This window comes from Scyliorhinus torazame, chromosome 11 (assembly GCF_047496885.1).
Source record: "Scyliorhinus torazame isolate Kashiwa2021f chromosome 11, sScyTor2.1, whole genome shotgun sequence".
In the NCBI taxonomy this organism is placed as follows: Eukaryota; Metazoa; Chordata; class Chondrichthyes; order Carcharhiniformes; family Scyliorhinidae; genus Scyliorhinus; species Scyliorhinus torazame.
Window position 1 is genome coordinate 96,050,051 of NC_092717.1, and position 25,846 is coordinate 96,075,896.

General features: G+C 47.5%; 1 protein-coding gene across 6 annotated transcripts in view; it reads right to left on the reverse strand.

Moving 5' to 3' along the window:
* The window catches only part of LOC140385401 (uncharacterized), a 649,931-nt gene that overhangs the window by 266,478 nt on the left and 357,607 nt on the right, over positions 1-25,846 (reverse strand). For 4 of the 6 annotated variants that reach the window (XM_072467513.1, XM_072467511.1, XM_072467512.1 and 1 more), the window contains 4 exons: positions 19,474-19,596; positions 16,882-17,166; positions 9,132-9,254; positions 7,820-8,066 (listed from right to left, as the gene is read on the reverse strand). In XM_072467513.1, the coding sequence (XP_072323614.1) occupies positions 7,820-8,066; positions 9,132-9,254; positions 16,882-17,166; positions 19,474-19,596 (778 nt within the window). The remainder of the gene's footprint in view (positions 1-7,819; positions 8,067-9,131; positions 9,255-16,881; positions 17,167-19,473; positions 19,597-25,846) is intronic. The other 2 variants (XM_072467516.1, XM_072467515.1) reach the window with 2 other exon arrangements.

The window sequence follows — 25,846 nt, forward strand, 5'->3', positions numbered from 1 at the left end:
GTTATATCCACTACACAGCCGAGGAACACAGGCTCCTTTACCTGAGGAAGGAGCAGTGCTCCGAAAGCTAGTGATTTGAAACAAACCTGTTGGACTTTAACCTGGTGTTGTAAGACTTCGTACTGTGCTCACCCCAGTCCAACGCCAGCATCTCCACATCATAGGAATATAGGAGCAACAGGAGGCCATTCAGTCCCTCAAGCCTGCTCTACTATGTAACAAGATCATGGCAGATCTTCCTCAATAACATCCTCCCACAATATCCCCATATGTCTTGATGTAATTGGTATCTAGATATCTATCAATCTTTACTTCGAACATAATCAATGGCTGAACCTCCAAAACCGTCTGGAGTAGAGAATTTCAAAGATTCAACACTCCCTGACTGACAACCTAAATGGCCTATCGGTTTTCATAGAATCATAGAATTTACAGTGCTGAAGGAGGGCATTCGGCCCATCAAGTCTGCACCGTTTCTTGGAAAGAGCACCCCACTAAAGCCCACACCTCCACCCTATCCCCGTAAACCTGTAGCCCCACATCACCTAAGGGCAATTTAGCGTGGCCAATCCACCTAATCTGCACATCTTTGGACTGTGGGAGGAAACCAGAGAACCCGGAGAAAACCCACGCAGACACGGGGAGAACGTGCAGACTCCGCATAGACGGTGACCCAAGCTGGGAATCGAACCTGGGACCCTGGAGCTGTGAAGCAACTGTGCTAACCACTGTGCTACTGTGGTACCCCTTTTATTTTGAGACTTGGAACCTCACAACCAAAGGAAACATCCTTCCTGCATCTAACCTGTTGAGTCCTGTGAGAAATTTGTGTACTTCAATGAGATCTCCTCTCCTTCCTCTGAACTCCAGGGAATACAGGCCCTGTCTCCTCATAGGACAGACCTGACATTCCAGGGATCAGTCTGATGAATCTTCATCATACTCGCTCTATGGCCAGTATATCCTCCCTTAGATAAAGAGACCAAAGCTGTACACAATACTTCAGTGCCTAAATTTTTACCTTGTTGGGCAAGTGCCATTGGCGAGTCTGGAAGTGGATGTGAAATCTGCTCCAGGCCTCCATCAGCTTTCCATGATTTATGAACAAGAACATCCACGACCCTTTGGATATCAAGACTTTGCAATCTCTCCTCATTTAAGAAATACTCTCAATTTTAGTTTTTCCTACCAAAGTGGATAACTTTACATTTTTCTATTTTATATTCCAACTGCCATACTGATGCCCATTCACTTAGCCTGTGTAAATCCTCTTGAATCCTCTTTGGATCTTCTTCACAACTCACATTCATTCTAGTTTTGTGTCATGAGCAAACCCGGAAATATTACATTCAATCCCTGTAATAACTCTCACGCGACCCACGGGGTCATTCCAATTGATCTTACCGAGGGACTCATGCAATATGAGCTCCGCTGCTAGTGGGCGTAGGCCAATCAACTGGGTTCATAAAAATCGCCTCATAAAAGCCAGATTGGCTGGGACCGGCGAGAACAGTAGGCCCGATTGGGTCCTTGGGACTGTAAGCCGAGCTGCGGACTTAACATGTTGTCAAATTAAACTTCTTCTGAATTTACCTTCTTGGGTCTCCTGAGGTTTTATAATCCCCACACCCAAATCAGTGATAAGGGCTGGAACCTTACCAGAATTTGGCAAAGTGTCAGGCTCAGAAAGAAAACTGGCGTGTAACCCTCCAGTTGCGCAGATCAGTTTTCTCGTGAAAACTTGAGCCTCTTAGACAAAAAATAATGAGTGGCCGTTGTTTACGCCATCGCTCTGGCGGAATGGGGCCTCAGAGCCAGCAACCAGTTCCAAAGAAATTGGGGCACCACCTTTAAAGGGTGGCCCAATAAGCACTGCTGTCTAACGGCCGCCAACCCCCATCATGGAGGTATTGGGGGATCTCCATGTACCCCCCCCCCCCCCCCGAAACTCCTCGCTGGCATTCTGCTCCCTATTCCACCCCCACAGGTATTGAAACCTCCCATGCACCCCCCCCCCCCCCCCACCCCCAAGAACAGGGAAGTATAGCCAGCACTCGCCCCGCACAACACATCAATGTATCTCCACCATGGGACGCCCACTAGGGCCCGCTCCTGGCACTGCCCCCTGGAACAGGGTTAGGGGAAAATCGGGAAATGTGATCTCTCCGGCGAGAATCGGTTTTCCTGTTTTTTGCCGGATATTCCACCAGTGCCACCGATCCTGCGGACAGCGAGCGCCGGCTCAAAATCATGCTCATTGATTGTGATTAGTTGAGGCTAATACTGATCCTTGTGGTTCCCCATTAATCACAGGCTGACAACCTGAGAATGATCGTTTATCCCTACCGTCTGTCTTCTGTCTGTTAACTAATTCTCAATCCATGTCAGGATATTACCCCCAATCCCATCCTGGAATCAGAGAATCACAGAATCTTGACAGTGTAGAAGGAAGCCATTCAGCCCATTTAGTCTGCATTGGAGCATTCTGCCTAGTCCCACTCCCCTGCCTTATCCATGTAATCTTGCAATCTTTTTTCTTTTCAGATAGCAATCCGATTCCCTTTTGAATACCTTGATGGAACCTTCCTCCGCCATCCTCTCAGCAAGTTTGGTCCAGACTCCAACCAGCCCCTGGGTGAAACATTTTTCCTCACATCACTTTTGCTCTTTTTGTCAATTATTTTGAATCTGAGCCTCTATCTCGTAATGCTCTCTAGAGTGGGAACAGTTTCTCACTATTACCCTGTCCTTACCCATCAGGATCTTGAATATCTCTACCAAGTATCCTGTCAGCCATTTTTTCTCCAAGAAAAACCGTTCCAATCTCTCCTCATAACGACAGTTCTTTATCCCTGGAATCATTCTCATGGGTCTCCTCTGTACTCTTTTCAATGCCTTCACATCCTTCTCAATAAGATGCCCAGAACTGGATATAGCACCCCAGATGATGTTAGTAAACAATTTTGTTTACTAACCTCTTTTGTGGAACCCTATCAAAAGCCTTCTGAAAATGCAATACACCACATCTATCAGTGGCACCACGGCTGGCTCTGATGTTCAGAAGGGAGGGTCAAAGCGCAGAAGAGCAATAGTAATAGGGGACTCTATAGTCAGGGACACAGAGAGGCGCTTCTGTGGACGTGAAAGAGACTCCAGGGTGGTATGTTGCCTCCCTGGTGCCAGGGTCCAGGATGGCTCTGAACGGGTAGAGGGCATCCTGAAGGGGAAGGGCAAACAGGCAGAGGTCGTTGTACATATTGGTACTAACGACATAGGCAGGAAGGGGCATGAGGTCCTGCAGCAGGAGTTCAGGGAGCTAGGCAGAAAGTTAAAAGACAGGTCTTCTAGGGTTGTAATCTCGGGATTACTCCCTGTGCCACGTGCCAGTGAGGCTAGAAATAGGAAGATAGAGCAGCTAAACACGTGGCTAAACAGCTGGTGTAGGAGGGAGGGTTTCCGTTATCTGGACCACTGGGAGCTCTTCCAGGGCAGGTGTGACCTATATAAGAAGGACGGGTTGCATCTAAACTGGAGAGGCATCAATATCCTGGTCGCGAGGTTTGCTAGTGTCACACGGGAGGGTTTAAACTAGTATGGCAGGGGGGTGGGCACGGGAGCAATAGGTCAGAAGGTGAGAACATTGAGGGAGAACTAGGGAATAGGGACAGTGTGGCTCTGAGGCAGAGCAGACAGGGAGATGTTGCTGAACCCAGCGGGTCTGGTGGCCTGAAGTGCATATGTTTTAATGCAAGAAGTATTACGGGTAAGGCATATGAACTTAGAGCTTGGATTAGTACTTGGAACTATGATGTTGTTGCCATTACAGAGACCTGGTTGAGGGAAGGGCAGCACGGTAGCATTGTAGGGCAGCACGGTAGCATTGTGGATAGCACAATTGCTTCACAGCTCCAGGGTCCCAGGTTCGATTCCGGCTTGGGTCACTGTCTGTGCGGAGTCTGCACATCCTCCCCGTGTGTGTGTGGGTTTCCTCCGGTTTCCTCCCACAGTCCAAAGATGTGCAGGTTAGGTGGATTGGCCATGATAAATTGCCCTTAGTGTCCAAAATTGCCCTTAGTGTTGGGTGGGGTTACTGGGTTGTGGGGATAGGGTGGAGGTGTTGACCTTGGGTAGGGTGCTCTTTCCAAGAGCTGGTGCAGACTAGATGGGCCGAATGGCCTCCTTCTGCACTGTCAATTCTATGATAGTCTATGATTAGCAGCTAAACGTTCCAGGATTTAGATGTTTCAGGCGGGATAGAGGGGGATGTAAAAGGGGTGGCGGAGTTGCGCTACTGGTTAGGGAGGATATCACAGCAGTACTACGGGAGGACACTTCAGAGGGCAGTGAGGCTATATGGTAGAGATCAGGAATAAGAAGGGTGCAGTCACAATGTTGGGGGTTTACTACAGGCCTCCCAACAGCCATCGGGAGATAGAGGAGCAGATAGGTAGACAGATTTTGGAAAAGAGTAAAAACAACAGGGTTGTGGTGATGGGAGACTTCAACTTCCCCAATATTGACTGGGACTCACTTAGTGCTAGGGGCTTAGACGGGGCAGAGTTTGTAAGGAGCATCCAGGAGGGCTTTTTAAAATAATATGTAGACAGTCCAACTAGGGAAGGGGCGGTACTGGATCTGGTATTGGGGAATGAGCCCGGCCAGGTGGTAGAAGTTTCAGTAGGGGAGCATTTCGGGAACAGTGACCCACAATTCAGTAAGTTTTAAAGTGCTGGTGGACAAGGATAAGAGTGGTCCTAGGGTGAATGTGCTAAATTGGGGGGAGGCTAATTATAGCAATATTAGGCAGGAACTGGAGAACCTAGATTGGGGGCGGATGTTTGAGGGCAAATTAACATCTGACATGTGGGAGGCTTTCAAGTGTCAGTTGAAAGGAATTCAGAACCGGCATGTTACTGTGAGGAAGAAGGATAAATACTGCAATTATCGGGAACCTTGGATAACGAGAGATACTGTAGGCCTCGTCAAAAAGAAAAAGGAGGCATTAGTCAGGGCTAGAAGGCTGGGAACAGACAAAGCCTGTGTGGAATGTAAGGAAAGTAGGAAGGAACTTAAGCAAGGAGTCAGGAGGGCTAGAAGGGGCCACGAAAAGTCATTGGCAAATAGGGTTAAGGAAAATCCCAAGGCTTTTTACACGTACATAAAAAGCAAGAGGGTAGCCATGGAAAGGATTGGCCCACTGAAGGATAGGAAAGGGAATCTATGTGTGGAGCCAGAGGAAATGGGCGAGGTACTAAATGAATACTTTGCATCAGTATTCACCAAAGAGAAGGAATTGGTGGATGTTGAGTCTGGAGAAGGGTGTGTAGATAGCCTGGGTCACATTGAGATCCAAAAAGAGGCGTTGGGCGTCTTAAAAAATATTAAGGTAGATAAGTCCCCAGGGCCTGATGGGATCTACCCCAGAATACTGAAGGAGGCTGGAGAGGAAATTGCTGAGGCCTTGACAGAAATCTTTGGATCCTCACTGTCTTCAGGTGATGTCCCGGAGGACTGGAGAATAGCCAATGTTGTTCCTCTGTTTAAGAAGGGTAGCAAGGATAATCCAGGGAACTACTGTCCGGTGAGCCTTACTTCAGTGGTAGGGAAATTACTGGAGAGAATTCTTCGAGACAGGATCTACTCCCATTTGGAAGCAAATGGACGTATTAGTGAGAGGCAGCATGGTTTTGTGAAGGGGAGGTCGTGTCTCACTAACTTGATAGAGTTTTTCGAGGAGGTCACAAAGATGATTGATGCAGGTAGGGCAGTGGATGTTGTCTATATGGACTTCAGTAAGGCCTTTGACAAGGTCCCTCATGGTAGACTAGTACAAAAGGTGAAGTCACACGGGATCAGGGGTGAGCTGGCAAGGTGGATACAGAACTGGCTAGGTCATAGAAGGCAGAGAGTAGCAATGGAAGGATGCTTTTCTAATTGGAGGGCTGTGACCAGTGGTGTTCCACAGGGATCAGTGCTGGGACCTTTGCTGTTTGTAGTATATATAAATGATTTGGAGGAAAATGTAACTGGTCTGATTAGTAAATTTTCAGACGACACAAAGGTTAGCGGAATTGCGGATAGCGATGAGGACTGTCAGAGGATACAGCAGGATTTAGATTGTTTGGAGACTTGGGCGGAGAGATGGCAGATGGAGTTTAATCCGGACAAATGTGAGGTAATGTATTTTGGAAGGTCTAATGCAGGTAGGGAATATACAGTGAATGGTAGAACCCTCAAGAGTATTGAAAGTCAGAGAGATCTAGGTTTACAGGTCCACAGGTCACTGAAAGGGGCAACACAGGGGGAGAAGGTAGTCAGGAAGGCATACGGCATGCTTGCCTTCATTGGCCGGGGCACTGAGTATAAGAATTGGCAAGTCATGTTGCAGCTGTATAGAACCTTAGTTAGGCCACACTTGGAGTATAGTGTTCAATTCTGGTCGCCACACTACCAGAAGGATGTGGAGGCTTTAGAGAGGGCGCAGTAGAGATTTACCAGAATGTTGCCTGGTATGGAGGGCATTAGCTATGAGGAGCGGTTGAATAAACTCGGTTTGTTCTCACTGGAACGACGGAGGTTGAGGGGCGGCCTGATAGAGGTCTACAAAATTATGAGGGGCATAGACAGAGTGGATAGTCAGAGGCTTTTCCCCAGGGTAGAGGGGTCAATAACTAGGGGGCATAGGTTTAAGGTGAGAGGAGCAACGTTTAGAGTAGATGTACGAGGCAAGTTTTTTACACAGAGGGCAGTGGGTGCCTGGAACCCGTTACCAGAGGAGGTGGTGGAACCAGGGACGATAGTGACATTTAAGGGGCATCTTGACAAATACATGAATAGGATGGGAATAGAGGGATACGGACCCAGGAAGTGTAGAAGATTGTAGTTTAGTCGGGCAGCGTGATCGGCACGGGCTTGGAGGGTCGAAGGGCCTGTTCCTGTGCTGTACATTTCTTTGTTTGTTGTTGTACCCTGATTTATTTTGCTATTGACATACTAGAAAATCTCCAACAGGTTTGTCAAATATGATTTCCCTTTCATGAATCCATGAAAGGAACTTAAGCAAGGAGTCAGAAGGGCTAGAAGGGGCCACGAAAAGTCATTGGCAAATAGGGTTAAGGAAAATCCCAAGGCTTTTTACACGTACATAAAAAGCAAGAGGGTAGCCATGGAAAGGATTGGCCCACTGAAGGATAGGAAAGGGAATCTATGTGTGGAGCCAGAGGAAATTAACTCTGCTCAATCCTACCATTATTTTCTAAGTGCCCAGTTATCACATCTGTTATAATAAATTCTAGCATAATCCCCACTACTGATGTAAGGCTAAAAGGCCCGTAAGTTCCCTGTTTTCTCTCTCCCTCCTTTCTTAAATAGTCGAGTTACATTTGCTACCTTCCTATCTACTGCCACCATTCTAAAATCTATAGAATTTTGAAAGATAATCAATTTATCCATTATCTCTACAGCCACCTCCTTCAACACTCTGGGATGTAGATCATCAGGTCCAAGGTGGATTGCTAGGCCATTTCAAAAGGCAGTAAAGAATCAACACCATTACATTTGATCTGCAGTCATATGTAGAACAGACGATGTAAGGACAACACATCACTTTCCTAAAGGAACCAATGGGTTTCATATCAATTGATGATAGTTGCATTGGTCACCATTATTGAGATTAACTTTATATTTCAGATTTCATGAATTGCCATGGTGAGATGTGAACCCATGTCCCCAGAGCATTACCTCGGGTCTCTATATTTCGAGTCCAGTTCAAGTACCACCATTATCTCTCCCATATTTTATTTTAAACGTAAATGCTTACCCTTCTCCCTGTACTGATGCTGGATATCATGCAGCTCCTGATTTAGTTGCTGGATTTCTGTTCTCAATGCTGAATTTTCTTTATCAATCTGTTTCATACGATTCTGTAATTCCTGCATTCCCACTCCGAGGCCCTTGGCGATGGTGTCCAAATCTCCTACCTCTGATTCCCTCTCCTTGAGATTTACTTGGGACTGCAGAAGGTCAGCCTCTGTCTTCTGCAGGACATCATCTCTTTTCCATATTTCCTGTAACAATAATAAGTGCAAACTATTTTTCCACTTGAATCTTAAAACATAAAATAAAAGCCTTTTGGGCTGTCAACGGCAAATAATGCCAACTCATTACAAGATGGTACCCAGGAACAGAAGTAAGCCATTCAGCCCCTTAATCCTGTTCCATCATTCAAATAGATTATATCGGATTTGAGCCCGAGCTCCATGCATCCATCTTTGTTACATATCTCTTGGTGCATTACCCAACAAAAATCACAATCTTCAGAACTTCAATTGACCATCATCCATAGCTTTTGGGGAATAAATTACAGACTTCCGCTACACTTTGCTTCAAAAAAAACTTTCTTTTTTCAATCCTAACTTGTCCAGCTCTGGATCTGGGGAAGTGGGGGGGGGGGATTGGGAGGGTAGAACTTGGCAATAAAGGGAATGAGGGGATACAGTATTAAGTGGAAGAGCAGAGCATGACATTGAGGGCATGAGGGGCCTGAGAGGATGGGTGCGGGGCATGAAATGGCATGGTTGGGCACAGGGAGTGTTTGGAGAGTGAAGAGGGTGTCAGGCGTGAGGGCTGAAAGCCCTTTGTGTTTTTCTTCTTCTTTGGACAGATTCCCACAGCACCGGGGCAGGTCTTTTTATTACAACACCATGGGCTACTGCATGGTCAATTCCAGCCCCTCTTGACCCAGAGTTCCAATCTCAGTGAAATTTAATTTATTTAAATTCCCTTAAAACAACAAACACACACAAACAGAAGGGAAAGGGTTGTGGAAAGGGAAAGAAAATATTAATAAAATAAAAGGATAGGGATCTTTGATTCACAGGGAAGACTTCCAGTCAATGTCTTTCAGAAGTACAGGCTTCTGGTTCCGGTTTGGTACTTCCTTCCTTCCAAGGTTGATATGATCTTTTCAGGCAATGTTGTCAACCTTCCCTACAGACTCAGCATCATTTCAGGCTCACAGTAAAGGAGATGCTAGACAATCACTGCTTTCAAATCAGTTATTTTACTTCAGCTCCTTAAGAGCAAAAAGCTGCTGGTTTTGATACACTTAAAAGATCTGCTTTGAGGCCTACCTCGACTCCTCTGAAACGCCTCCCTCCGACACCCTCAAGCTGCACCTCCTCCATGCCCGGGTGAGCCACCGAATCGCGGGTATGATTGAGGACGCAGTCACGTACGAAGCGGCGGTCGCGATTCTAAAGAGACAGTTCGTGAAGCCCGTGAATGAAGTGTTCGTGCGACACTTCCTCACTACCCGCCGTTAACGCGCCGGGGAATCGCTGGACGAGTATCTAGAGAACCTGACACTACTCGCCCGCAACTGCAACTGTAGGGATGTGAAGGCCGATGAGCACATGAAGCTGACGATCCGGGACACCTACGTGGCTGTGGTCCGGTCTAACTACGTCCGGCAGCGACTGCTGGAAAACGGGGCCACTGATCTACAGAACACGGTAAAACTAGCCACCTCGTTAGAGGTGGCCTATCAGAGCCTCAGCGCGTTCACGGCAGACCCAGCGAACCCCTCGTGGGCACCACTGACGCGGCCTTCACCAGATCCGACTACATCCCAGGCCTGTGCCGCGCGGCTGCCCGTTCAGCCCGGGGGACCGTCTTCCTACTTCTGCGGTCAAGTCCAACACCCCCGGTAGCGTTGCCCAGCCCGCACCGCGACATGCAGAGACTGCGGCAAAATGTGACATTTTGCCAGAGTCTGTCTGGCCCGATTCAAAGCCCCGAAGTCAAAAGCTTACCAGGCCGATCCACGGACTCACAGGCCCACAGACCCCACAATGTGCCTGCGTGCCTGCCGGTACCGCCCCCTTCAGACGCGTCATCCGCCTCGTGCAGCTCGTGGGGGCGCCATCTTTAACTCAGCCCGACACGTGCGACCCATGGGGGCGGCCATATTGACCGCCACCTTCAACACCAACCGACACGTGCGACCGATGGGGCAGCCATCTTGGTCGCCATCTTCAACTCAGCCCGACACGTGCGACTCGTGGGGGCCGCCATCTTGTGACCCCGATACCTCCAACCACGCAGACACCCTCGACCAGTCGCGGCAAAAACATCTGAAGAATTCGGTGATGGCGATCCGGGTCAATGGGCGCGAGACCCCCTGTCTTTTCAACTCCGGGAGCACAGAGAGCTTCGTCCATCCTGACACGGTAAGGCGCTGCTCCCTCCACATCTACCCCGTGTCCCAGACAATCTCCCTTGCCTCTGAATCCCATTTGGTATAGATCTGGGGGTACTGTGTCGCGAACCTCACGATACAGGGCGCTGAGTACGCTCATTTTAAACTGTATGTCCTCCCTCACCTCTGCGCCCACCTACTGCTTGGACTCGACTTCCAATGCGGTCACCGAAGCCTGACCCTAAAGTTCGGCAGACCCCGACCCACTCTCACTGTATGTAGCCTCGCGACCCTTAAGGTCACCCCCCCCTTCGCTCTTTGCGAACCTCACCCCCGACTGTAAGCCCGTCGCCACCAGGAGCAGGCGGTACAGTGCACAAGACATGATTTTTATCAAGTTGGAGCTCCAGCGACTCTTGAGGGAGGGGGTCATCGAGGCCAGCAACAGCCCCTGGAGAGCACAAGTGGTGGTTGTCAGGACCGGGGAAAAGAATCGGATGGTTGTGGACTACAGCCAGACCATAAACCGGTTCACGCAACTTGATGCGTACCCCGTATAGCGGAGATGGTCAACCAGATCGCACAGTACCGGGTAGATCTGTAGTCTGCCTACCACCAGCTCCCGATCCGCCCGGAAGATCGCCACTACACTGCTTTTGAAGCAGCTGGCCGACACTTCCACTTCCTCAGGGTTCCTTTCGGCGTCACTAATGGGGTCTCGGTCTTCCAGAGAACGATGGATCGAATGGTGGACCAGTACGGGCTGCGGGCTACATACCCGTACTTGGACAATGTTACCATCTGCGGCCATGATCAGCAGAACCACGACTCCAACCTTCAGAGATTCCTCCAGACCGCCCAATCCCTCAACCTCACATATAACAAGGAGAAGTGCATTTTCCGCACAACCCGGCTAGCCATCCTCGGCTATGTCGTGGAAAACGGGGTCCTAGGGCCTGATCCCAACTGCATGCGCCCCCTCATGGAACTTCCCCTTCCCCACAGCCTCAAGGCCCTCAAACGCTGCCTGGGCTATTCTCCTAATATGCCCAGTGGGTCCCCAACTATGCGGACAAAGCCCACCCACTTATCAAAGCCACTATATTCCCCCTGACGACTGAGGCCCGCTCGGCCTTCAGCCGCATCAAGGCCGATATCACTCAGGCCGCGATGCATGCGGTGGACGAGTCCATCCCCTTCCAGGTAGAGAACGATGCGTCATAAATCGCCCTGGCCGCCACCCTCAACCAGGCGGGCAGGCCAGTAGCTTTCTTTTCTAGAACCCTCCACGCCTCCGAAATTCGACACTCCTCTGTCGAGAAGGAAGCGCAAGTCATTGTGGAAGCTGTGCGGCATTGGAGGCATGACCTAGCCGGTAGGAGGTTCTTCCTCGTCACCGACAAACGGTCGGTAGCATTTATGTTCGACAACGCACAACGGGGCAAGATTAAAAACGACAAAATCTTGAGGTGGAGGATCGGACTCTCCACCTATACTCACGATATCAAGTATCGTCCTGGGGAGCTCAACGAGCCCTCAGATACCCTGTCCCGCGGCACATGTGCCAACGCGCAAGATGACCGACTTCGGGCTATCCACAATAATCTCTGTCACCCGGGGGTCACTCGGCTTATCCACTTTATTAAGGCTCGCAACCTGCCTTACTCCACCGAGGAGGTCAGGGCCATGACCAGGGATTGCCAAATCTGCGCAGAGTGCAAACCGCACTTCTACCGGTCAGACAAGGCCCACCTGGTAAAGGCCCCCGGCCCATGGAGCGCCTCAGTATCGACTTCAAAGCGCCCCTTCCTTCCACCAACCGCAATATATACTTCCTGACCGTCATTGACGAGTACTCCCGCTTCCCCTTCGCTATCCCATGTTCCGACATGACCTCGGCCACTGTTATAAAGGCACTGCACAGCATTTTCACCCTGTTCGGTTTCCCTGAATATGTCCAGTGACTGGGGCACCTCTTTCATGAGCGATGAGCTGTGTCAGTACCTATTCATTTTTTCCAATTAAGGGGCAATTTTAGCGTGGCCAATCCAGCTAGCCTGCACATCTCTTGGGGTTGTGGGGGCGAGACCCACGCAAACACGGGGAGAATGTGCAAACTCCACACGGACAGTGACCCAGAGCCAGAATCGAACCTGGGACCTCGGCACCGTGAGGCAACAGGGCTAACCCACTGCGCCACCGTGCTGCCCTTGTGGTTCACTTTTAAAAACAAGGAACATTATTTCAACACTTTGGAGGAGGCGAATGACTTTGTGAGGAAGTGCGGACTAGGAGAGATTTGATTGTGGTTATGAGATGTTTTGGAGTTTTTTGAATTTCGCTTGTTCATGTTTACAGTTCTTGCCACTGTCGTGTCTTTGTTATTTTCTTTCTCTTCTTGTGCAGGATAATATGGGGTAGTTTGACTGGCCGAATTGCGGGCTCTTGTTACTTTTCTTCCTTCCTAGTATGTACTATTATTTGGATGAGGAACTAGGGTAAGGGGGTGTTGAACTTCTTCTGGTTGGGTTTTTCTTTGGCTTGCTAAGCAGGAGGGGTCACCTGGCTAACGGTTATGCAAGTTAACGGAAGCAAAGTGGAAGAGGGGGCTGCGGCTGGATGCTTGGGTGGTGGTCGGGTGGTTTCTGTTTTGTGTGGGGTAAGGCAATGAGACTAGGCTGGATGGTTTTTTGTGTTTGGGATTGGAGAGGGAGGGGGAGGGTGCCTATCTGAGCTGGGAAGGGTGGTTGACGGTTGTTTGGAGGGGTGGGGGAGGGGTGTTAGCTGGGTAACCAAAGTGGGGTGGGGGGAGTAGACAAAATGCTGACGACGAGGGTCGCTTTGTGTATGGATCAGTATGTGGGTGGGGACGACAGCCATCTTGGATGGGCCTGGATTCGAGGTAGGTTAGGGCCCAGCTGGAGGCCCTCATGGGAGGCATGTGGCTGAATCTAAGATGGGCATCCATTAGGTTGGTTATATGGAATGTTAAGAGGCTAAATTGTCCGGTTAAAAGCCCCAGGTATTTACTCATTTGAGGAGTTTGAACACCGACGTAGTCTTCGTGCAGGAGGCACATTTGAAGGTTAGGGATTAGACGAGACTAAGAAAGGGGTGGGTAGGACAGGTTTCCCCTCACATTTTGATTCAAGGTCGAAAGGAATGGCGATCTTGAGGCTTTCACGGCAGCCAGTACTTTGACAGACCCAGAGGGGAGGAGTGGTACATTATAGTGTGTAGGGTGCTGGCGGGTGCTCCGGTGGCATATGCGAACATATATGCACCAAATTGAGATGATGCAGATTTTATCAAAAGGTGTTGGCGGCTATCCCCGATCTGGACTCCCCCAGTTGTCTATGGGGGGGGAGATTTCAATTGTGTTTGAGACCCGAGGATGAACAGGTCGAGTCCAGATTTCTGGTGACTTATGAGATGGTGACAGAATTGGCTGTATTCATGGAACAGATCGGGGGGGGGGGGGGTTTAGGTCTGTGGAGGTTTATTCATCCAGGGGAGAGGGACTTCTTTGCAGTGGGAAAATACTTCTTTGCAGTGGGAAAAGACTTCTTTGCAGTGGGAAAGCATTACTCCCAGGGTGGGTACTGGGGCGAGAGGGAGGAGTGAGGAGGGAGATTTTGCATAGGGTGAATATTACCTCCTCCTGCGCCAGGCTAAGCCTGACACAATTTAAAGTAGTACATAGGGTGCACTTGACTAGGGGCACGGGTGAATGGGTTCTTCCCTGGGTGAAGGACAGGCATGAGCAGTGTTTAAGGGGGCCAGCGAACCACTCGCACATGTTCTTGTCCTGCCCTAAACTGTTTGGGTTCTAGGTCTCGTTTTTTGCGATTATGTAGGAAATTGTTGGGGTCAAGCTGTAGCCGTGCCCACTGGTGGCGGCCATTGGGTTGTCAGACTCGCCAGAGCTTCTTGAAGGGAGGAGAGCTGATGTCTTGGCCTTTGCCTCATTGGTAGCCCGGAGAAGGTTCCTGCTGGGATGGAGGTCAGCAGTGCCACCCAAGGCCTCGGCATGGTTGGGAGTCATGGAAAAGATTAAGTATGCCTTGAGAGAGTTGGAGGAAAGGTTCTATTCCAGGTGGAGGCTGTTCATCACTTTAATTAAGGTCAGCAGTTCGTGGCCAGCAGTTGAGGGGGGTGTGGGAGGATAGGAGGGGAGAGGTAGTGGGCAGGCTGAGAGGGGATAGGGGGTTTAGGATTGTTAGTTACTTTGTTAAAATAAAAATAATAATTGTATTATATAGTTATGCCTTTGTATGTGAGAATTTAATATTTGGAATAAAATATATTTAAAAGAAGATCTTCAGCTTCTACCTACAGACAGCTGGCAACAGAAAGAGAAAAACAGCTCCCTTCACTTCTGAGGTCTGACCACTTGTTGTGGTTTACCTACAACCTGACAGATATGGCAAGTTCTACAGAATTGCACTACATCCTCATGCAGTTCTGGCCAGGAAAAATGCCTGTTGGCTGATGCCTGAGTTTTCAGAATTCCCACATATCCTTCCATTGATATCTCATGTGCCACCCACAGCATTTACCCACAAGATTTGGGCAGTGCCACTATCTGATGAACAACCATCCATTCCTCGTTCGCAGTTCTATGAGGTTGTCTCCTCATTATAATCAGTACTCCGTTCTTAACGTACTAGCAGTCTGCAACCCCCCCAGCCTCAACTTCTGGGAGTGCTGACTGCTTATCTATGTAACTCTGGGTCTGCATCCTGGGCCTAAATTGATGAAGCCTTACCAAACACTTCCTCAGAATTATCCTCGTCCTCAAGGATAGTTTCAGCTTTTCTACCATCGGAATGTTGGTGTGACTGCAATCTCTGGTGGTGGACTTTGTTTAGCCATTGCCCTGGTCACCATATGACAGAGAAATATCTGGAAATAGTTCCTGTAACAGTTCTGTCTCCTTATTTTCCCTCAAAATCTCTATAATCATGGGATGAAGCTATAAACTTCACTCCCGTCGAATCCTTTCTAAAAATTAAGTCTACTCCGTCAACTAGTAACTTGTTAACCACTCTGACAACTACTGGACCTGATAATAAATCAGACTTCAATTGTACATTATACAAGGGAACTGGGGTATTGGCCAGAATTCTCCCACTGTTGGGATTCTCTTTTCTCGCTGGCAGCGCACCCACACCCATGGGCATGGGGTAGCTTCAATGGGAAATTCCAATGACGATCAGCAGGAAGAGAGAATCACGCCATCAGTGAGCAGTGCACCGCCGAGAAACACGCGACTGGGGGACCGGGGAATCCAGACCATTATCTACACTTATCCTATTCACTGACCCCTCTTAGCTTTCATTGAACTTTCCGGAGAGAATAACAAATCCATCTCCAGTCAGAGTTTAAGTAGCACCTATGTCCCTTAAAATAATTATGGGTTTGGCTACATCATTTTATGAAAATGGGCAATCTTCCCCTTAGACAAAAACCCTGCATATCTCTCGTCTATCTCATTTGCCACACCTGCTCCTATATCAGTGTTTACCTCAGATCTTCTGGTTCTCGCTAGAGCTAAAGTCTGCCCTGCAGTATTACTCACTTTCGTTCCCTTTTCGGAATCCTCCTTATGAACTAAACAGTCCCATGGATTTTCCAAGAATTGCCTGATGGAGGAGGTTCTCACACCAAGGTTCTACTCTCTCTCTGCTTTTGGCTGTAGCATAGTAATCACTGACATCAGGAAAGGAAGGTACAAAATGGAAAATAAACATCTATGGTGATGAAACACCATAGATAATCATGAATTCTAATAAATGCAAACAAATTCCAACAGAACTAAATCAAAAAGCATGTTGCAATGTTTTCAAATGTAAGTATATATTAATTCCTCAGCTACATTTTCACCGTAATATCAAATCGGTCACAATTTTAATGTGGTATATGGCAAGGATTTAGGATTCAAAAAACTTGTAAGGCAAGAAATATGGTTAAGGGCCACCAGTTTGAGTAACTGATAAAATGATGTCTTGAAAAACAGATGATGTCCAAATGTCAGAACACTTTGATCTGATGCACTCAACTAAATTGACTTGATTACCCAAGTGTAGATCAATTTAATTAACCACAGCTTTTAAAAGCAGAAAAGTTATACTGTTTATCAATTATATGCTTTTCTTCATTTGTGAATCTTAGAAAAATCAAAGCAACTGGGAATGTATTTGGAGACTCTCCTGATCAGCCATATAACTTCAGCAGATCAGTAGGAGGGTATAGATAAACCATGCACTGAACATTTACCTATGTTAGGGGCAGCACGGTAGCACAAGTGGATAGCACTGTGGCTTCACAGTGCCAGGGTCCCAGGTTCAATTCCCCGCTGGGTCACTGACTGTGTGGAGTCTGCACTTTCTCACCGTGTCTGCGTTGGTTTCCTCCGGGTGCTCCAGTTTCCTCCCACAGTCCAAAGATGTGCAGGTTAGGTGGATTGGCCATGATAAATTGCCCTTAGTGACCAAAAAGTTGAGAGGGGATATTGGGTTACGGGATAAAGTGAGAGTTTAAGTGGGTCGGTGCAGACTCGATGGGCCGAATGGCCTCCTTCCGCACTGTATGTTCTATGTTAGGTTGACAATCTGTAGACTCCAACTAGGAAGTTCGCACCAAGCAACTTAACAATGGTCATAATCAAATATGCAACATACCTGATCCTTTTGGTTACAAGCTTTCTGCGAATCCGTAAAATCATTTTCAAGTTGGGTAATCTGCAGCTGCAGATGTACAACTTTCAGATTGTGTTTATGTTCGGAAGCTGCTACATTCAATTGAAGGGTTTGCAAAGTTTTTTCAAGTTTTTCCACTTCAAGTGCATAGTTCTTTTGTTGATCAGAAGATTTTGCTATCTCTGTTCGGAGATCGAATATAGTTTGCTCATATTCTTCAACTTTACTTATATTTTCATTGCAAACATTTTTCACTGCTTCAAGTTCCTGGTAACCACAAAATGAAATATGGAAGAAAAATGGCATCATCAAATCAAAATTTATCCAACGTATTTAGTTTTTGAGTAAAGTACTATAAGATCTGACTATAATACATGTTAGCTAAATATAAAATTATAGCTGACTTCACATTTCTTAGCAAAAATCTCAAATGTTTAATTAGTAGAAACTGAAAAACATAGAAAATTATTGTGTAAAACCAACTAGCGATTCAAGCTTACATTATTCATGTGGTCAATGTCTGATCTTTTTGGAACTTTAAAAGATTTAAAAAGACATATTTAAGCTCAAAATTATTGTCTTGAGTGTTCTTGAAACCATTCTTTAAAACATGAGGTTAGAATTTGTTTTGGGTGATAATGGAAACAGATGATAGTGAATTGGAAGTTGGTTTTACATTCTGCCGGATTTTCTTTACTGTTTAAGAGATTGAACCCATTGAGAAAGGAAATTAGGTGAAATGTAAAATGGCTGTCGGTTTTGCTACTGCCCAATATGAATTTCAGCCCTATAAGTATTGGTGATCAATTTCTGAAATTAATTAATTACATTTCGTAGGTCAGACTAAGGGCGAGAATGATCCTTGTATTGAGTCACTCAGCTGAAGCTGATAATCACCATAATATGAGGCCAGGTAATTTAAATATGTTTCTGCTGTGCCTAGGATGCAGCATATCAGGAGTGTCAGCAGCTAGAAATGTGGGTGTCAAACAATTCAGAACTGCTGGCTACTCATTGAGTGCCAGCACTTTTTAATGATGCTCAGAGTATAACAAAGGCAGGTTAGCCTAGAAGAAGGCAAGGACCATCTTGATATTTTAAAAAACATGTTTGTGCCAAATTAACCCAAAATGAAACAACGCTATGAACATGTTTGTGCAATGGATCCATTCCCATTTGGGGCTAGGTTTATACTATTCAAACCTATTTCATTTAGGGCCCTTTCGGACAAGGACGAAAGACTTCCATCACAACAATGCATTGGAGTCAGATTCAGATGGTAACGGTGAAGTTCAATATGTCAAGAATCTTGGGCGGGATTCTCCGATATCGGCGCGATGTCCGCCGACCGGCGGCAAAAACGGCGCGAATCAGTCCGGCATCGCGCCGCCCCAAAGGTGCGGAAGTCTCCACATCTTGAGCGGCCGAGCCCTCACCTTGAGGGGCTAGGCCCGCGCCGGACTGATTTCCGCCCCGTGCCGGACAGATTTCCGCCCCGCCAGCTGGCGGGAAAGGCCTTTGGTGTCCCGCCAGCTGGCGCGAAACTGACTTTGCCGGGCGGCGCATGCACGGGAGCGTCAGCGGCCTGCGCAGTGGAGGGGGTCTCTTCCGCCTCCGCCATGGTGGAGACCATGGCAAAGGCGGAAAGAAAAGAGTGCCCCCACGGCACAGGCCCGCCCGCGGATCGGTGGGCCCCGATCGCGGGCCAGGCCACCGTGGGGGCACCCCCCGGGGCCAGATCGCCCTGCGCCCCCCCCAGGACACCGGATCCCGCACGCGCCGCCGTGTCCCACCGTCCCAAAGGTGGTTCAATCCACGCCAGCTGGCGTGGGTTGACAGCGGCGGGACTTCGGCCCATCGCGGGCCGGAGAATCGCCGGGGGGGGGCCCGCCAACCGGCGCGGCCCGATTCCCGCCCCCGCCGAATATCTGGTGCCGGAGAATTCAGCAACCGGCGGGGGCGGGATTCACGCCAGCCCCCAGCGATTCTCCGCCCCGGCGGGGGGTCGGCAAATCCCGCCCCACGTTCTTAGAAAGATAAGATGATAAGAAATAGGAATAGGAGCAGGCCGTTTGGCCCCTTAAGTCTGCTACACCATTCAATAGGATCGTGACTGATCTGGCATTCTTCACGTCCACTTTCCTGCCCTATCCCCCGAATCTAATAAATCAAATAAGTAGAGAAAAGAAAAATAGTAGCTCCAAACTGACACATGTTTTTATACTTGGCTGAGAGATGGTCATACATTTAGATGGAAATAGCAACTTCCTTCAAGACAAAGAACATCATATAAGTATTCACTTTAAATGTAGCATCCTTTACTCTTCTTCAAATTAATTATACAAAATAGGGAAGGTAAGCTATAAAAGCAAGAAATTCAGATACATGCAACTGGTTTAATAAGTATCTATTGGTTAGAAAATTATCCGTTACATTTGGAGTACAATTATAAGAAAGTGCTAGCAATTCAAAAAAGCATTTTAAGAAGGCAAGAGTAAATACAAACAATCATTCTGTTTACTGTGTTCTTTAAAGAGTTCTAATTATTATCCAGCTATTTAGTGCAAAGCTGACCTTCTGTAAATATTCAGTGTGTGCAGTCTGTGCACCATACTCCTCATTGGAATAACGATAGTTGATTTGATACTGTGTCAAGTCTGATTGGAATTGTAATATTACCTCTTCTTGTTCTCCAATCTAAATAATAACACGATAAAAGGTAGCATAATATGTCACTTATCACAAGAAGAATTTGGGGGGAAATTCTAAACCAATTTTCTGCTTGGATCACATTACCTGTAAGTTCCACACATACTTCCTACCATACTTTTCTACCATGCTTAAATTTACAACCAGAGCAGCACGGTGGCGCAGTGGGTTAGCCCTGCAGCCTCACGACGCCGAGGTCCCAGGTTCGCTCCCGGCTCTGGGTCACTGTCCGTGTGGAGTTTGCACATTCTCCACGTGTTTGCGTGGGTTTCGCCCCCCAACCCAAAGATGTGCAGAGTAGGTGGATTGGCTACGCTAAATTGCCCCTTAATTGGAAAAAATTAATTGGGTACTCTAAATTTATTTTAATAAAATTTACAACCATCCATCTTTCCATTCCTGAGATGTTGAAAGAAATATTTAAAAGCATTTATAACTGGTTCATGGCTCCAAGTGTGGCTAATGCTTTCTTTAATAGCACACTGCAACTCTCCTGCTTGATTACTATCTCAAGATCCTCTGCCCAGAATTGATTGCATAACTTCTGTTGATATTTTTATCAATTCAATTTAGGAAAGCCAGGTCACATTTGTTCCTATTTCATTAATACATTTTAATTCAATCCTCTTTTGTTCAAGTTGCATGCCTTTCCTTTAACTAATATATTATGCACCAGTCATTTTTAAAAGAATTCTTCCATTGCAGGGATACAACTATATTAAATGGATGTTATTTTATTTTATTAATTAAGGGCGAGATTATCTGGCCTCCCCGCAGCGTAAGTCTCGGGAGACAGCCTACCATTGACCGGTGGCAGGATCTTCTGGTCCTGCCAGTCTGGTGCTGCCGCAGACTGGTCCGGCCGCAGTCTGGTCGTGCTGCAGTCTGGTCCTGCTGCAGATTGGTCCTGCAGGTGTCAAGAGGATTTCACATTGAATCCATCTCTCTTTGCTGGGAAATAAGTGGCGGGGATACACCATCGGTGGGACAGGAAGATCCCATCAGCGTGAAGAGCCGGAAGATCTTGCCCGGAATTTTCAATGATGCTTCGATAAAATATTCTTCCATGTTACCATAAAATTATTACTGATTTTACTTCTGCTAAGCTATTCCATTAGATAAGTGACATGTTATGCCACCTCCATCCAGGCCTGGTAACTCCTATAAATTACCCCAGTTACTCCTCTAAATGTCCCCAGTTACTCCAATAAATTTCCCCAGTAACTCCTATAAATTACCCCCAGTAACTCCTATAAATTACCCCAGTAACTCTTGTAAATTACCCCCAGTAACTCCTTTAAATTATCCCCAATACCTCCTATAAATTTCCCCAGTAACTCCTATAACTTACCCCCAGTAACTCCTATAAATGTACCCAGTAACTCTTGTAAATTACCCCCAGTAACTCCTTTAAATGATCCCCAATACCTCCTATAAATTACCCCAGTTACTCCTATAAATGTACCCAGTAACTCCTATAAATGTACCCAGTAACTCTTGTAAATTACCCCCAGTAACTCCTTTAAATGATCCCCAATACCTCCTATAAATTACCCCAGTTACTCCTATAAATGTACCCAGTAACTCCTATAAATGTACCCAGTAACTCCTATAAATGTACCCCAGTAACTCCTTTAAATTATCCCCAATACCTCCTATAAATTACCCCAGTTACTCCTAAAGATTATCCCTAGTAACTTCTATAAATTACCCCAGTAACTCCTATAAATTACCCCCAGTTACTCCAATAAATTACCCCAGTAACTCCTGTAAATTACCCCCAGTAACTCCTATAAATTACCCCAGTAACTCCTGTAAATTTCCCCCAGCAACTCCTATAAATTACCCCCAGTAATTTCTATAAATTACCCCAGTAACTCCTATAAATTACCCCCAGTTACTCCAATAAATTACCCCAGTAACTCCTGTAAATTACCCCCAGTAACTCCTATACATTACCCCAGTAACTCCTGTAAATTACCCAGTAACTCCTAGACATTACCCCAGTAACTCCTGTAAATTACCCAGTAACTCCTTTAAATTATCCCCAATACCTCCTATAAATTAACCCCAGTAACTCCTATAAATTACCCCCAGTAACTCCGATAAATTACCCCCAGTTACTCCTATACATTACCCCAGTAACTCCTGTAAATTACCCAGTAACTCCTATAAATTACCCCAGTAACTCCTGTAAATTACCCAGTAACTCCAAAAATTACCCCAGTAACTCCTGTAAATTACCCAGTAACTCCTATAAATTACCCCAGTAACTCCTGTAAATTTCCTCCAGCAACTCCTATAAATTACCCCAGTAACTTCTATAAATTACCCCAGTAACTCCGATAAATTACCCCCAGTTACTCCAATAAATTACCCCAGTAAATCCTGTAAATTACCCCCAGTTACTCCAATAAATTACCCCAGTAACTCCTGTAAATTACCCCCAGTAACTCCTATACATTACCCCAGTGCTCAGAAGGTACACTGCGCAGGGTAGGGGCCCCAAGCTTTGGCACTTGCCTTCATTTTGTGCAGGAACCAAGGTTTCACATCGGATTGACACAAACACTGCTCATCATATCAAGGAGACAATCTTGGAAGTGCATTTACAATAGTCAACATTACGTGCAGATGATTAACGCCCATGCCGACATAGTGGAACTACTCCTTCTTGACATTTCTATTCCTGTCACTATGTCTTGGTGCATTCAAAGCAAAGGTGGAGATGGCCTGCTGATTTACACGCCTTGGCGGGTGTCCTCTGAAAAGCGGGAACCTGGAGGGCCTCAGCATTCGGAGTCCTGCTATGTGGCAATGCCACCCTCCTTGGCTTGTGGAGCTGGAGCTGCTGAGGTCACAGGAAGAGGGGTGCAGAGGGGCCAGACACTCCCTGAGTCACTGCATGGATAGCCCTAGGGCTGTGCAAATGCTGATCCTCCTCCCTGTGGGTGCCAGAGGGTCTCTGGCTGTCTCCTTGAGGAGAACAGGCAGCTTGAGTATGAGCCAGATGCCCCATAGCCATCTCATATTGACATTGATGGATGTCAGCAAGTGCCTCAGTGATGGAGTGCAGCCCATGCAGCAGTGCAGGACTGATATCCTGGACCAAGGTTTCCATGATGGCTCCCACACTACTAGTGTTGACCTTGTTACATTGGCATGCTGGCACTATTACCTCGGCCCAAAAGTGGATAGACTCCTCCAACGGGCATTGCAATCTGAGGAGTGGAGCAGACAGCCCTACCTGATATTTCCAAGCTTGTCTTTGCAGCTTTAGAAATATTGCAAAAGCGGAACCACCCCTGATTTGGTTGGGAACTGTGATTTTCCGGCCGATCGCCGAACACGATTTCGGCATTGGCAACCGGAGAATACGGCCCTATGTTACATTCTTTAGATTAACTTCACATTTTCTAAATTGCAGAAAACTGCAACTCGTGCAGGGTGAGGTAAGGCACCCCAAGGTAGCAGCAACCATAATATGACTGAATTTTACATTCAGTTTGACGGAGACAGGAGTTGCTCTGAGACTATGGATGAGATTTCCCCAGAAATCAGCAAAGGCTGAGAGTGGGCGGGAAAGATGGTGTTGAACCCACCGATGACAATGGTGGCTTTTCAAATTCGATAATGCGGGACTTAGTGCCAGAAAGTTTCATGCACAGGTTATGCGGCGTATCACTGGCAAGGCGGCCTCTGATTCCCTCACTCCAACATCATCTCAGCACTAGAATCATTGAGGCATTACATTTAAAGACCATTCGGCACACAGCAGCCACACTCGGTAGGTTGCCAGGAAGTGATGGCTGCGTGGAAATTGGTCACCAACTCTCGGACGTCTTCCTGGAGAGACTGCTCGATGTAGTAGAGGCCTGCCATGATGTGCTGTACCTGCTCTCAGGAAGAAAACTAGCCAGCAAGCTGAGAAACCCAGCATGGAAGGCAGTGGCAGCTGTGGTGCAGAAGAGGACTGCCATCGAGTGTAGGAAGAGGATGTCTCTCCTTTATTTCACAGGCACATCTGGGAAGCAGCCAAGGGAGTCCAATAGCTTGGTCCTCAACCCAAGCCTGAAGAGGAGCACAGAAGAGGAATTCATATACACAGAAGTGTAACAACCACCGCAGTGCTCACCCATACCCTCCACCAGCATAGAGAGACATATCTCAGTGGCATCTAGTTTTATAGAGGCCTCGGGGTTACAGTCTGGTGAGCATATCACTCTCTCAGAGCCACAGCAGGTGGAGGCAGTGATGTCCCAGGGTGTCGACACTCGGAGGATTGCTGGAGGTCAGGATTCTGCTGAGTCCCAGTCAGATGAAGAGCTTCATGACTTAGTCATGCCTGAACTCCTGAAGCTCAAATGCAAGCAAGGGAAAGTCAGAAAGGGATGTCTGGTACATTCCTAGGATTGAAAGGATGCATGAGCAGTCCGTCCGCCTTATGCCTGAGGTGATTGTGCTGACACTCCAATGCACCAAGGTCAACACAGCTAGGGTGGCGAGACCTTAGTCCAAGACTTTTGTCCTGCATTTGACTGCTTAACCACTTCCTTACCTTGCAGGTCAGCTGTTCGGGAGAGAGAGGGAGCCAGGACCTTGGAAACAGCGCGGGAGTTTCAAAAAGCGCGGGAGCTGCGAGGCAGAGGGGACAGTTTAAAAGGGCGCGCTGTGGGTGAGGTCAGCTGTTCGGGAGAGAGTGGGAGCCAGGACCTTGGAAACAGCGCGGAGTTTCAAAAAGCGCGGGAGCTGCGAGGCAGAGGGGACAGTTTAAAAGGGCGCGCTGTGGGTGAGGTAAGTACTGCTTAGCCACTTCCTTACCTTGCAGGTCAGCTGTTCGGGAGAGAGAGGGAGCCAGGACCTTGGAAACAGCGCGGAGTTTCAAAAAGCGCGGGAGCTGCGAGGCAGAGGGGACAGTTTAAAAGGGCGCGCTGTGGGTGAGGTAAGTACTGCTTAACCACTTCCTTACCTTGCAGGTCAGCTGTTCGGGAGAGAGAGGGAGCCAGGACCTTGGAAACAGCGCGGAGTTTCAAAAAGCGCGGGAGCTGCGAGGCAGAGGGGACAGTTTAAAAGGGCGCGCTGTGGGTGAGGTAAGTACTGCTTAACCACTTCCTTACCTTGCAGGTCAGCTGTTCGGGAGAGAGATCAGTTTTGGGAGCAGGCCTATTGGCTGACTGTAAATCAGGAAGGATACAAAGGGTGTGGCTGAAGTGCCTATAGAAACAGAGTGCTGAAGGCAAACAGAGTGTATCTGAGTTTGGGTAAGGCTGAGTTCGGGTAAGAGGGGAGTGACAAAAAAAAAAAAATCAAGTTAATTAAGTAAATTAATTAACTAGTTAAGGGAATTTGGTGCTCACCTGAAGGAGGTGCAGAGAAGCAGACCTGTGAGGGAGTCTCTGGAGCAATTGCATCACAGCCAGCAGGTAAGTGATTGGCTTGTAACTGGTAAGTGATTTCTCTCTCTTTGACTTTCTCTTAGCTGTGTAGTGTAGTTCAAATTTAACTTCAGGTTTAAGTCATGGCAGGAGAGCTCAGACCCGTGTCATGCTCCTCTTGTGAGATGTGGCAAGTCAAGGACCCTTCTGGTGTCCCTGACTCCTTCATCTGCAAGAAGTGTGTCCAACTGCAGCTCCTGTTAGACCGCTTGACGGCTCTGGAGCTGCGGATGGACTCACTTTGGAGCATCCGCGATGCTGAGGAAGTTGTGGAAAGCACATTCAGTGAGTTGGTCACACCGCAGATTAAAGTTACTGAGGCAGATAGGGAAAGGGTGACCAACAGACAGAGACATAGACATAGAACAATACAGCGCAGTACAGGCCCTTCGGCCCACGATGTTGCACCGAAACAAAAGCCATCTAACCTACACTATGCCATTATCATCCATATGTTTATCCAATAAACTTTTAAATGCCCTCAATGTTGGCGAGTTCACTACTGTAGCAGGTAGGGCATTCCACGGCCTCACTACTCTTTGCGTAAAGAACCTACCTCTGACCTCTGTCCTATATCTATTACCCCTCAGTTTAAAGTTATGTCCCCTCGTGCCAGCCATATCCATCCGCGGGAGAAGGCTCTCACTGTCCACCCTATCCAACCCCCTGATCATTTTGTATGCCTCTATTAAGTCTCCTCTTAACCTTCTTCTCTCCAACGAAAACAACCTCAAGTCCGTCAGCCTTTCCTCATAAGATTTTCCCTCCATACCAGGCAACATCCTGGTAAATCTCCTCTGCAC